Source organism: Protopterus annectens, chromosome 6.part0 (assembly GCF_019279795.1).
Source record: "Protopterus annectens isolate FY-2018-M chromosome 6.part0, PAN1.0, whole genome shotgun sequence".
Classification (NCBI taxonomy): Eukaryota; Metazoa; Chordata; order Ceratodontiformes; family Protopteridae; genus Protopterus; species Protopterus annectens.
Genome location: NC_056737.1, coordinates 642,221,577 through 642,235,200, shown reverse-complemented (window position 1 = coordinate 642,235,200; position 13,624 = coordinate 642,221,577). Strand labels below are relative to the sequence as shown.

The window sequence follows — 13,624 nt, the reverse complement described above, 5'->3', positions numbered from 1 at the left end:
TATAGACACAAGGTGCTGGGTTTGATTCTCACAGGGGGTAATTGGCTAGGCTTAAAATGGCCCACAAGGGCAGTTAGTCTAGTACGAACCCATGAACCTCTATAAACATTCATAATCTAACCAGAAATCTTATTAAGCTAGTTCAGGTCATATAGGTGCAGTGTTATCCATCCAAAAAGAAAGGTGGTGTGAAATAACTATGGTTGAAATACTACTATGAATGTGATTTAATCAAAATTGAATGGACTATTGGGAATGAATGTTCCCAACTAGAAACATATTCATGCCTACTCAGGGTTATATTTATGAGTAATTATGAAACGTAAATGAAGGGTGAGAGCCAACCAACCAGAAAAAAAAAAAAATGAAAGTGGCAACAATAATTAAGAAACAGATTTGCAGTAGATTGAAGTATAAACAAGGAGAAAATGTGTTGTTACACTGATTTAATTTTCCATAAAATATTTGAGGTACAAATCAAGTTAAAACAAAAATATCAGAACTAGAGTTACAGTAACTGTAAAAATAAGTACAACTATAAGCAATAAATTTACCAGGAAGATGCTTGGGATGGTTAGCATCTCTACAGATGACAAATATTACTTATAATGAGTAACAAAGGACTGCTTGTAGTGTGAGCTTTCATATTGATTGCTAAACATTAGAATCATAAGATATTCAGAAAACAAGGCTAAGGAGGCTGCTTGTGTCTTGAAACATCTTGCACCCAAATTAAGTTCATCTTGATGTCAGAGTATTTTACCAGAAGATTTTTATCACCCATCAGTATCAAATGGTTATCAGGCGAGTTATGTTGTAGAGGATCTGACCTGTGTTATTTCAGCCAAAAATGCAGGGATCATAATATAAGTAAATTCATAGGATAGCTTATAATCCAAACATTTCATAAAGGAAACATTACATTTGATATGGGCAATGTGTAAAGTTGTGGGAGCTCCATTAATTATAGCCACCATGTCTTGATTATATTAGAATCTTGATGGTACAGAGCCATTAAGGCAAATTTAAAAATGAAGGAATGTGGCTACCAATGATAATAATAATAACAATTAAAGAGTCACTTTATAAGAAAAAAAATTGACTTTACCAGATAATGTTGCAGATGAGAAAGATTCAGATGAGAACCACATTTTTAACAAATGTTGGACTTGCTACATATGAAATAAGAAAACTGTCTTGAAAATGACATGACAATTTGGATGCCTACAAACTTAACAGGAACTATGTAATATGGCATAAAAATGCTAGAGCAAGTCAATATTAGCTCTCATTGCACAAATAAAAAATACTGTAAAATCCCATGGAATTAGCTTTACTGTGAAATAAAATCATTAAGGAATATCATAAATTTTATCTTGTTAGTAAGATCATTAGAAATTAAGTTACCTCATTAAATGTTATAGATTCCTAATCAGGAACATAGGATAAGATGCATTTAAAATTTGAGATGTGAATGTTTGTGAGAGCCTTGCAAATGCAGTGTGGATGTTCACAGATCCATGTGATCAATTGCTTTGCAGCCAGTGAAAAGTAAGCTTGAGTTTCTATTAATTGGGTTTCTATACAACCTTAAAAACAAGAGATAGGTAATATAAAAATCTGTATCATGCAAATGTTTGTAACACATAATAGCTGTATGAAATGAGGGGAAAAGTTTTGAGTGTGTGGTCTGAAGCTAATAGATTACTACATAAAATACTGAGCAGCTATTTACAGACAGGCAAAATGCCAGCCAAGCAGAAATCTGCTGATATTCTGTACATAGGTTCATAGGTAGGTACTAGGCTATTGGCCCTAGGGCGTATATAAGCCTAGCCAAATGGTAGCCTGGCTTTTGACACCCAAGAAAATCATTTTCCTGTGACCCTGTCAAGTAGAGCCACAGAAGTGATCCCCGGGGTGAATTTCCTATCTCCCATCCAATCATCAAGATTTTTCTTGAAGAGTTCTAATGAGGAGCTTTGTTTCATATAGATAGGTAGTTTGGTCCAGAGTATGGGAAGTCTCTAGGACAGGAATCTATCCCTCCAGCATGTCCTGTTTATTGTGGTGACAAGGTTTAGGTTCCTAGAGCGTGTAGCTCAGAGAGATTGGGATGTCTTTACGTGCAGCATGTTCAACAGCTCTGGGTTTGACATAGCTTTGTATATTAGGCAGAGATCGCCTCTGAGTAGGCGATATGCGACAGAGTAAAGCTGGAGTTTTTTGAGATGGTCTGCGTAGGGCATCTGTTTGAGGCCGGTAATCCTCTTTGTGAGGTATTTCTGTGGCCTTTCCAGTTGTTGTAGATGTCTTGTGAGGTATATACCAAAAGGGGTGTTGTACTCTATTATGGGCCTAATGAGTGGTGAGCAGAGGTGAACAATTACCTCTTTTTTCCTGGATGAGAAACCTTTTGTGATGAGGTGTGCCACGTAGAAGGATTTCCTGACTACTGTGGTGATGTGATTATCAAAGGAGAGACTACTGTCCACCTGTGTCCCAAGGTCTCTTATCACACTTTCACTGTTAAGTAGACTACCGCCTATGTGGTAGTTCATGGGTTGGGAGGGTGGCCTAATGGGGTTGGGAGGGTGGCCTAATGGTTAAGGTGTTTGCCTTACAAACTCAAGGTGCAAGGTTTGAGTCTCACAAGGGATAATTGTCTAGGCTTAAAATGGCTTGCAAGAGCAGTTAGCCTAGTACTAACTTATGAACTTATGGGTACAGAGTTTTTACCAAAAGTGATGACAATGCACTTTTTGGCATTTAACTTGAGGCCATGGCTTTGACACTAGGCATCTGTCTCAGTGAAGCCCTTTTGTAGGATGTCCACATCATTAGGAGTTTTGATTATGGCTCCTAGTTTGCAGTCATCTGTGAACTGTGTTAGCCAAAGACCTTCTGTCTTAGCCTGTACGTCAGAGAAGTAGATACCAAACAGGAGAGGACCTAGGACTGAACCCTGTGGTACTCCACTTGTCACTGGTCTGAAGTTGGATTTAGAGTCTGCTACTTTCACAGTGTGGGCTCTGTCAGTGAGCCAGTTGGCAACCCATCTTGTGACATAAGGATTTATACCTAGTTTAGTGGGTTTGTCTATAATTGCAGAGTGGGGGATGGTGTTGAAAGCCATGGCGAGATGTAGATAGGCTGTGTGAACCACCTTACTCTCATCTACGGCTTTGGTGACCGCTTCAAAGAAGTTTATCAGGTTTAAGAGACATGATCTGCCTTTTACAAACCCGAACTGGGTAGGGTCCAGAGTTTTGAGATTACCAATGTCATTGTTTATAAATTCCATGTAGAAAGAAGAAGGCAAACATTCTATGAAAATATAATGGGCAAGTCATTCCACTAACAATAAAATGAGCTCATCATTTCTCCTTGTTTTGAGGGTATGTATGTACAGAAGGTATTGGATGTGGCACTCTGTTGAATTTTTATATCTGGATTACAGCATGGGCTTTGAAATCACACTGTACTTCTGTGTAAGGTATATAGTATAATCAGTTACAGTAATACGAATGGAAATTGATTAAAAACTAAGTTATAATGTAAAATTGCATACTCCTACTGGCTGCCATTTTTCTAGAGACAGATGGGTCTTTTCTGGGTATCACATTATTTAACTGATATGCAGTACACAGCTCTGCACATTAACTGTAAGTTGTGTGGATAACACAAAAAGAACAAATACTGTAGATAAGATGAATGGGAAGAAATCGCAGGTAACAGTACATTAATTAAAATAATCAGTGGTACTGGATTCTATGTTATAATATAACACCAATAAAAGTAAAGTTTTATATATAGACAGACACAATATATAGTATGTTTATTTTGTAAGAACACCAGCTTTAGCCTATGGACTGGTAAAAACATTTGAGTATAAATTAAATACTAATTATATAATTCTAATACACCGCACAAATATGAAATCTAAAGCAAGATGAACCTGAGAAAATATTAAAAGTAAAGAAACAGTGCTTTATAATGTATATATTCTGGATCTGGTGTATAGCATAACAACTATAACAAATGACACTGCAGAAAATTTAAAAATGATGTCAGAATATACTGTCAGATTACATGAGCCAATCTCTGTTCACTCTCATGAAAAATGCTCAGGGTAGACCTGTTAGTAATATATAAGCCCAGAAAGGCTGAAAACCAAACAGTGTGTAAAGGTTTGACAACAGTAACCTCATTTAATATTAAAGGGAAAAGACGTAGAATTGCTAGTACCATCAGTAAATTTCAGGAGACAAAAAATAAACAAATGAAAGGTGCCTACATCTGAAAATAGCTGATGATTTCAAAACCAAGACAGGATGGTGAACTTCATGAGTGACTGATGCTATGAGTTTAGGCTTATTCTGCCTAAGGCTCTATAAACAGATATGTATCAATATAAGTACCTCAACCCAAAACATAGTGACAGAACACCTTGATGATGTTTCAAAACTTTCTAGTGAAACTATGTGTACACACACACACACACACACACACACACACACACACACACACACACACACACACACACACACACACACACTTCACCTATCCTGGAAAAGGGACAAATATTAACTTTTTAATGAGTTACTTCCAACATGCTGTTATGATTTTACACTTTTTACCGTAAGAATTGCTCCTGTCCAGTAGACTCTGGTAGTATAGCATTGGGTTAACCACTGTAATATCAGAGCTAAATAAAGCTATTTAAGGTGAAACTGATGAATGAATGAATGCACTGAAGTAAGACTTTAATTTATCACAGTGTTGCATACAGAAATAGAGGTGGTGGCATTATAGCAAACTATGTTTGCTTTTAAAATATGAAAGCAATTATTCTTGTTTTCAATTTGCAAAATGACAAGCTATCATCAAATTTGTACCTTATCACGTGTTTGTTTAAAATATGCATGAATTAATTAATAAAAATACCTTTGGCATGGCAGAGGAGCATGGGAACTGTAACATTTGGATGGGAGTTAGCAAAGAGTATCCAGGAGACCTAGGGATGAATTGTAATGCCACTGCATACATACTGGTTGATTCTTACCATGCTATTTAATCTACTCTAATTAGGTTAGTTAAGCTCTCTGGTACTACCAAGTGGCCTTTGTAAAAAGATTCCTTTACATGGATGTCCTTGCCTGGCTACCAAGGACTGAAGTACAATAAATAAGATACCACTTTGTATCATATGCTGTGAAATAAAATCCATAATAACAGTTCTTAGTCTTATACTGAGACTCCACACCTGACATCATTATTTGTTCAGAAATCAGCCTCTTTCTGTGACAGTTTTTTGTAATTTACTATATTCAGGAAGTCCACCATCTGTCATGATTCTAGCTGCTTCCATCTTAGCCAGTGGCACTCTTCAGTATGGTACATGATCAGTCAGCAGATGCAGTGATTCTGTTGTATTCCAGTTTTTTATCCTGGCCATAATTTATCGTACACCTTGCGGCATGTTGTCCTGAAAACAGATGTTCTAAAAATGATAAAAAGCCATGGGTCTATGATGGAATGCACTGAAAGGAATCTGATAGCGATCAAGTCTGCAGCTTCATCTTTATCAGGTGCAAATGTAGCTGTATAAGCACGAACCTGTTTAAACAGAGAGGGAAAAGTTAGGTTAGTGAATTCCTTTTGCCAGGTCCCTCAGATCTTTCTCTCACTTTTCACACATACTTTTATGGATCTAGATTGCCATTTACATCACTTACTGATTTCAGCTTTGGTTTTCTTTCAAAGGGCACAGTATGCTGAAAATAAAACACCATGTATACAAGAGAATTTTATCTGTGGGGAGTTAGTTCTGAGAAGAGAGCTCATTATCACAAAAAACATGAAAGCTCTTTAAAAGAGACACTACCCAGAAGTAACATTTCCTTAGCTATAAGCATGTGAATTCATGGTAGTTCATATATCAAAACTGTTGGATACTTAATAACTGGAATTTCACATGTTATGTTAGCATATGGTCATTTGCATGGGATGGTGAGATGGCAGAGGTTACACAGAACCACTTTTTGTATAAGACTGGAGTGCTAAGGTATTTGTATCTGATTTTTCTGCCAATGAATTATTAGTATGGTAAAAGGATTACAAAGAACAGAACACAGGTTGATATTGTTTTAGCTATGAGTGAATCACTTGCCCTGCCATTTGCTAGAAGAAGCTGAATGGAGTTCAGAAAACTTGAGAAACCTAATTATGTCCTCAGTCATACCATCCCTAGTCTTCTAGCAGGGTTTGGCAGCTAAATCCACAACAACACTCGAGGACCTGATTAACCAAAATCTAAATGACAGGATCCAGTAAGAGGTTAAAAGTTTGGGACCATATGAACTACTGTATTTTTAATGTATCTAGGATAAATAAAATCCATCTCCATGGCACAGACACTTGGAGACATTTTTTTTCAAATATATTTTGATTTGTTTTGTTTTAAACTCTTATATCCATAACACAGCATTAACCAAAGAGAAATACAATCATTTCTAGAAATGCATAATCGGTACTAGTGAATTACAAATTATAAACATTTTAAGATATGAAATTTGAGGATTTTACAAAAAGAAAACAAGGAATAACAATATACACTATATACATATAATGCTCTGAAAGAAAAAAAAAAACATTTGCTATAAGATGTAACTTGCAATATCAAATTCTATCATACACATATCTACATTTGAAAAATATAGTATGTATAATGCTTTAAATTAATTTTGGATATTAGTTCTAAGTCATATTAGTTTAATCTTTTAATATATGCTCAAGGAGAAGACTCCAGTACTCTAAATAACATTGTTTCCTGTTATAGTTACTTGTAATTAGTGGGAAGATATATATATTTCATTGCCATATGTTTGAACCCTGACCAGGACATTTGTGTTCGGTCTAGCCAGTTCTGTGTGATGTATAATTTATCTAGAGCACAAAATGTAGCTAAAACATATAATTTCTTTATTGATAAAGTAATTGAGCTAATATTTAATATTGCAAATTCCCAAGAAAGATTTTTTTCATAGTCCATTTTTTCTAATTTTGCTCTAAAAGAGCACCATAGTTTATAGGAACACTTACAACTCCAAAAGATAGATAATAGGTCAGCATTTGATGCTGAACAGACTTGATACATTAGGGAAATTTCAGGTTTGTATTTATTTAATTTGGTTGGGGTTAAGTGGAAACCTGACTACAACAGAGACAGCCTGGACTTGATTAGGAAATAGAGGCGCTAGCTAGAGCGGGACTGAATGGCCAATGTCAGCTTGCGCATCATGATAGAAAGGGGGGGGGGCTCCTTTTGTCCCACAACAGGAATGCTATCTGGGAAATGCTCAGATATGTGTTTCTTATTCATGCCAAAGGAAAGAGCATAAGCCCCCAGTGCATGCACTCTTGTTCAGTATCACCAAGATGCAGACACGTGCATCTGCATGGATTTTGGCATAGCTGACACAAACCTGCCAAGCTTGGCACAGATTTATAAGTATATCAGAAGATTTCCTATTTCCTGATGCATGACAGACAAATTCTCTGGCACTTATGTCTTTGGTGTCCTCTGATGCAGGAAATGGGAGAGCAGAAATAGATCAACAGCTGAAAAATAAGTCTTGATGGTTCTAGGGTGGTGATGGTGCCAGAAATTACTTCTAAAACTTTCTGTAATAGACTTTTCTTTTGTTATACCAATACCTCATGTCTGAGTGTGGATCATGCTACTTTTATTAAAGCCTGGCATAGTTTTTCATGAGAGTTGAGCCAAAGTGACAACATTTATGCAAAAGGTGTATTTAAATCTTTCCATAGCTCATACCCAAACATGGCACAATGCTACTGTACTATAGCTTTTGACTTGACAATTATATATATGTGCGCATGTGTGTGTGCGCGCGCATGTCATCAATTTATATATTCTAAAAAGGTAAGGCAGTTATTGTTATTTTAATACTAGTTAGTTGAGTATTTTATTTTTACTAAATGCTATGCTAGATATTTCATTTATGTAGCTTTAAAATAGGTAAGTCATTTAGGGGCACTGCAAAGACAAAATGTAATGGAAAAAGCAAAGGAAAATATGCTACAAATAATGTTTTATGCTGGCTCTGTATTCATTGTTTGAAACTGACCTTTTTGTGCCACGGGGTGCTGAACAGCCATATTCTGTAGCTGTAACGTGTTTCAGTTTCAGAAAATGTTCATCTTTGTTTAGTGCAAGAGTGTTTATGAAGCTTTTATGAATAAACAATACATCAAGAATACCAGTTGCTCAGCACTTTAGTTTAATGCTTTTGTTCCTTTATTCAAACGGAACTTCCTCAAAACATTGAAAACATGTCACATCTCACATCTGAATGTGAATGAGCTAGTGTTTGACAGTTTGTGAGTGATACACTGAATCTCAGTACAAGCACATATAAATAATTCAATAGACACAGCAATCATTCAGACATCTACTGCTATGGTTATACTCAGGGTTTTATCCCTCTATGCCAAGGCACTGGTTCTTGTTTTCTTGTTTTATCATTTCTTATATTATAAGATATTCTTCCATCATTAAAAAATAATATAACTCAATAAATTCACTATCTATGGCTATGTTTTGGCTTATTTACATAACTATCTACAGTTTCTGTAGGACTTTATGCCTTTGTAAAGAACAGATATTGCATAAATAATAAATTCATTTCAGAGTCAGAATAATTAACACATTTTTCTGTAACTGTTATATTTCCATTTTCAAGAAAAGTAAAAAGTAAAGAGTATTAAATATCTTTAGGGATTCTTCTCAAGCAGTATGAGGAAATGTAGCACATTTTTAAGGTTTCCTGACTGATTTACTCATAGTAAAGAATTAACTGAATTTCTAAATTCACATTTTCAGTTTTCATGGCAAATTTTTCTTGAAGTGATAAGATTACTGGTAGATGCAGTTGTACCATGTTTTATACTTTTGTACTTCTAAACATATAAACTCTTGGAAGCAAATATATGTCTTCACTTCTGCAGATATATTTCTCTACTCTATGTGATGTTTGTGTGTTTGTGAGTATTGTGGTACATAACACAAAGGGACTGTGGATGTAATTAACTTCCATAAGGTATTTAACTGGATTGAACACTCAAGAAGTAAATAAATAAGTTAAAATCAGAGCACCTCTGCAGCCCAGGAAGTAGCAAAACATAAATATTAATTTCTACAGACTGCCTCTTACTGTGCACAACAGCAGTCTGGCACATCCATGTGAGTGAAAAATCTTCTTCTTCTTTTGGCTTTTCCTGGTTTAGGGGTCGCCACACCAGATCACCTGTCCACTCATGATTGGCAGTGGAGTTTTATGGTGTCGAGTTGCCAGCCCAGCACCCAACCTTCCACAGAAGGCACACGCATGCACTCACACCTAGGACCAATTTAGAGTGCCCAATCCACCTACAGCATGTCTTTGGGAGGAAATCAGAGCACACAAAGGAAACCCACACAACCACAGGGAGGACATGCAGACTCCATACAGAAGGCACCCCACCTGAGGATTGAACCGGAGAACCTCTTGCGGTGAGGTAGCAATGCTAACCACTGCACCACCGTGGCTACCCTAACAGTAAGTGACAAATATTTGCTATAAATTGTAACATATGTTCTACCTTTAACATTTATAAATAAAAGTATTGCTTTCCATGTCCTAAGATTTGGTGGTACAGAGGGGATTACTGATAAAATAAATACAAGTAAACTGAGAGATAAATTAATCTAGAGTACCTACCCTTGCTTTGGAATAGACTCCTCTTCATGCCAATCCATGCAATTTCCCTATCAGCATTAAAGCATAGCTTAGGCAGTTGAATGAGTACCCTAAAATACAGTTTAGGACTGGAAGATCTTGCCATTCTTACACAGGCTGGTAGAGGCTGTTTTTTTTATTGGTAAGGTATGCATGGTCCCTGGTAAAGTAGTCTTGTATTTCCCATGATTCCTAGGACACAGTAACATATGTACCACCTGGCACCATGAAAAGTTCATAATACTTATTTCTCTCAAGATGAATTATTAGCATTTTAGAATAGTACAGTAAAGCTCCTAATTGTCAACGAAGACCATAAATGTTCCTGTACAAACATTATGCCAATGTCATGCCTGTACCACATATATGCATATATGTATGCTGTATATATATATATATATATATATATATATATATATATATATATATATATATATGGGTCCACGTTGTAATTTTGAAATACTGAAATCCTGAATTTCAGTATTTCGAACTTACAAAGTCGAACACTCACATTTTCGAAACTGGCAGAAGCGTGAAATTCAAAATACTGAAGTACCTATATTTCAAATTTCCGATTCCGGTGGTACGGAATGTGGATGTTTAGGTTTTATTTTGGTAAATTTGTGTGTGTTAGTATGTTGGTTAGGGGTTTAGTGTGTGTAAGTGTGTGTTGTGACTGTTGTGTGCATTTGAGGGACTGTAAGATGTGTGTGTGTGTGTGTGTGTGTGTGTGTGTGAGAGTTTCATTTGTGTTACTGTTTGTGCGATCTCAGAGTTAGAATATATAAGTAGGGGGGTGTGGGGGGCTTATATGTAGTTTACATTAGTTTGTTTGATTGTGGGGGGGAGTTTTGTAAATGTTTATGTGTGTGCTGTATGTGTAGCGTGACTGCGGGATTTTGAATTTCGCAGTTTTGTGTTTTCGAGTTTGTGAGTTTTGGTTGGATTTTCGGCTTTGTGTTTTCAGAATACTGAAATTCAGGATTTCAGCATTTCAAAATTACAAAGTGGACCCATATATATATATATATATATATATATATATATATATATATATATATATATATATATACAGTTTACTATGGTTTGTGCGAATGACAGTCTGTTGGCAGCACTGCTGCTGAAAATCAGAATGTCATGCACAAAACATAAATGGATGGGATAGTTGAACACACTTACACAAATGCAGTAGTGCATTCGCATAAGTGTATTCGACTATCTGTACAGAGATTGCGGTACAGTGGGGATTGAAAATTCATCCATATCCCCACTGTAGTGTGATCTCGGAGTTAGAATATATTAGTAGTGGGGGTGTGGGGGGTGCAGGAGGGCTTGCCCCCCTGCAAAAACGTGATATGTGATATAGGAGTCTGATTTACATCAGCTCCTATATGGCTATTGCGTGATGGTTTCGGTAACAATGTCGACTCAAATGTATTGATCATTTGGGTTGACATTGTGGTTGGTCGGAATGTTTCTGTTTGGGTTTACTTTTCGTTGTTTCGAATGGCAAATGTTTTGCCATTTGAACAAACAATAGTAAACCTATATATATATCTATATATATATATATATATATATATATATATATCTATATATATATATATATATATATATATATATAGATATGTACTTACGCATAACATGCCAATACTTTTCAAGGTCTGAATAAAAGTAGCTCTTTTACATGTTTTGTACCACTCTGGTGCCTTTTTTTAACAGTCAGTCACAGTATGGTGTGCTGCTGCTTTCTGCTACAATTTGCCTCAGCCTTGATGTCAGATGTCTTGATTTTAGGCTTAGACCACATCTCATCTCAGTCAGCAGCACCTGTGCTGAATTTATTTCAGTTAAGCAACTGTCAAGTTACCAGATGAGTTAAAGTGAATGCTGCTTAGTCAAAATGCAATGGCTGAAAACAAGTTTTGGCAGCTTTTGAGGCAACTTTCTCTCCTCAGAGATGGTATATATATATATATATATATATATATATATATATATATATATATATATATACATATATATATCAGTTGGGGGGTGTCCCCCATATGATTATGCAGATAGGCTTGCATCTCGCACAATAAAGAATATTTATTTGCTGATCACCAAAAATAGTTTTAGCTATTTTTGAATGAATGGCATTGCATTTAAAGCCCTTCAATGGATAAACATGAATCCATTTCAGCCAGCAGCCACAATTAATGAAGTTCTCACACACACGCGCGCGCGCGCGTGCACACACACACACACACACACACACACACACACACACACACACACACACACACACACACACACAAACCTTCAGTCTTTTTTAAACTCTTTCAGCAGTTCATACTGGAGGAGTTGTGGGGCAGATGGGGGGGTGAAAGGGTGGAATACAGTACAGATAATTGCACAGCAAATTACAGGAGAGGCAATGCATTACATAGGTAGCACTCCAAATGATATTCTTTGCCTTAGAATTGGAAACTGGCAGCCTTGGTCGCATCCATTTACGTACTGTGTACTGAAAAAGGTGCACAGTACATGGGTGAAATGTGGACAAACAGCAGTGCAAAAATGGCTTAATAAATAGCACTGCAGCTTTTCTGACAGAACTGGATGAGAAAGATGAGGTGGCAATGGTATTTATTATAGTTACAAGAGAAAAAAGTCACACAAATTAATGCTGTAAAACAGAAATATATGAATGCACAATGTTGAGTTTGCATACATCCACTTGTGGTCTGTAAGCATCACAGGTCTTGCATAAAATCCTGCTGATACAGTAAGAGGCATTCTGTAGAAATGAAATTAAAATGAAGCAATTCATTACAAGGATGACCTAAAGCAGTGCTGACAGTAGCCTTAACATGCTCTCTACTAGATGATGTGGTTTACTTAATCAGTTTCACATGTTTAAAGTCATTTGTGTAATTTACAGTAAAAGATGAATACATGAATGTCTTAGAACATAATTTGATTTTTAAACAAACATGCTGCAACCACACTATAAAATTAAGCCACTTTATCTGTAGCCAAACATTCCTGCCATAATTTTCAGAAATGTGGCCTTAATAATGCAAACATTCTTCTTCAGAGATTTTATAGTACAGCCAGATATAATCTGAAACATCAGCTAGAAGAAACTAATATTTTTTTTGCTTTTTTTTGTACCTATGCCTGCTGGCTATCAAGCCTCCCCGATCAATGTCAAGACCATCTTTTCAGGGCTGTCTAGGTGGCTGTCATTTAGGCAGGCATCTGGGGTACTTCTGCTATCCTAGATATCTCAGAAACAAAGGCATTTGTTATTGGCCTTTCTCCTACCACTGGGCAGGTAGGGAACATGTGACCTGTGTCATCTTAGGAGTCACTATGCCTTCCTCTATGTAAGTGCACACTCTTCTGCAATTGCTTGATTCAGGCGACATGCCTTGGTATGCCACACACATGCCCCCAAGTCATGGGCCAAACTCTTTCCTCTGAAGGACTGCTATAGCCTATGACTATCTCTGCCTCTGTCCAACCAAGGATGGGCACACCCATCCTCCCTGCCAGCACCATCAATTGTCCAAGCCGCTAACTAAACTTGGATCACTCTGTCATAAAAACGCCTTTATCCATCTATGCCACTGAGCTGGCTTGTTAATTTTTTTTAATTTCTGTTCATAGAAGTTACATGAACAATGGCTTGTTGTATTATACATAGTTAATTGTATAAAAGAAAGAAAGAAGCCATATATATTGATAATGGAATATGGTTTATATCCCACCAAGGATATAACAGCTAGCCAGCTTCCAAAGATTCAGGCTACCTTTCATGCACTTAAGGTGAA

At 36.4% G+C, this 13,624-nt stretch overlaps 1 protein-coding gene across 1 annotated transcript in view; it reads right to left on the bottom strand.

The window, feature by feature from the left end:
- Positions 1–4,527: 4,527 nt before the first annotated feature.
- Positions 4,528–13,624, bottom strand: part of LOC122804460 (prostaglandin D2 receptor-like) — a 437,519-nt gene continuing 428,422 nt past the window's right edge. Inside the window, exon 2 of the mRNA XM_044074331.1 lies at positions 4,528–5,619. Coding sequence (XP_043930266.1) covers positions 5,446–5,619 — 174 coding nt within the window. The 3' untranslated portion in view covers positions 4,528–5,445. The remainder of the gene's footprint in view (positions 5,620–13,624) is intronic.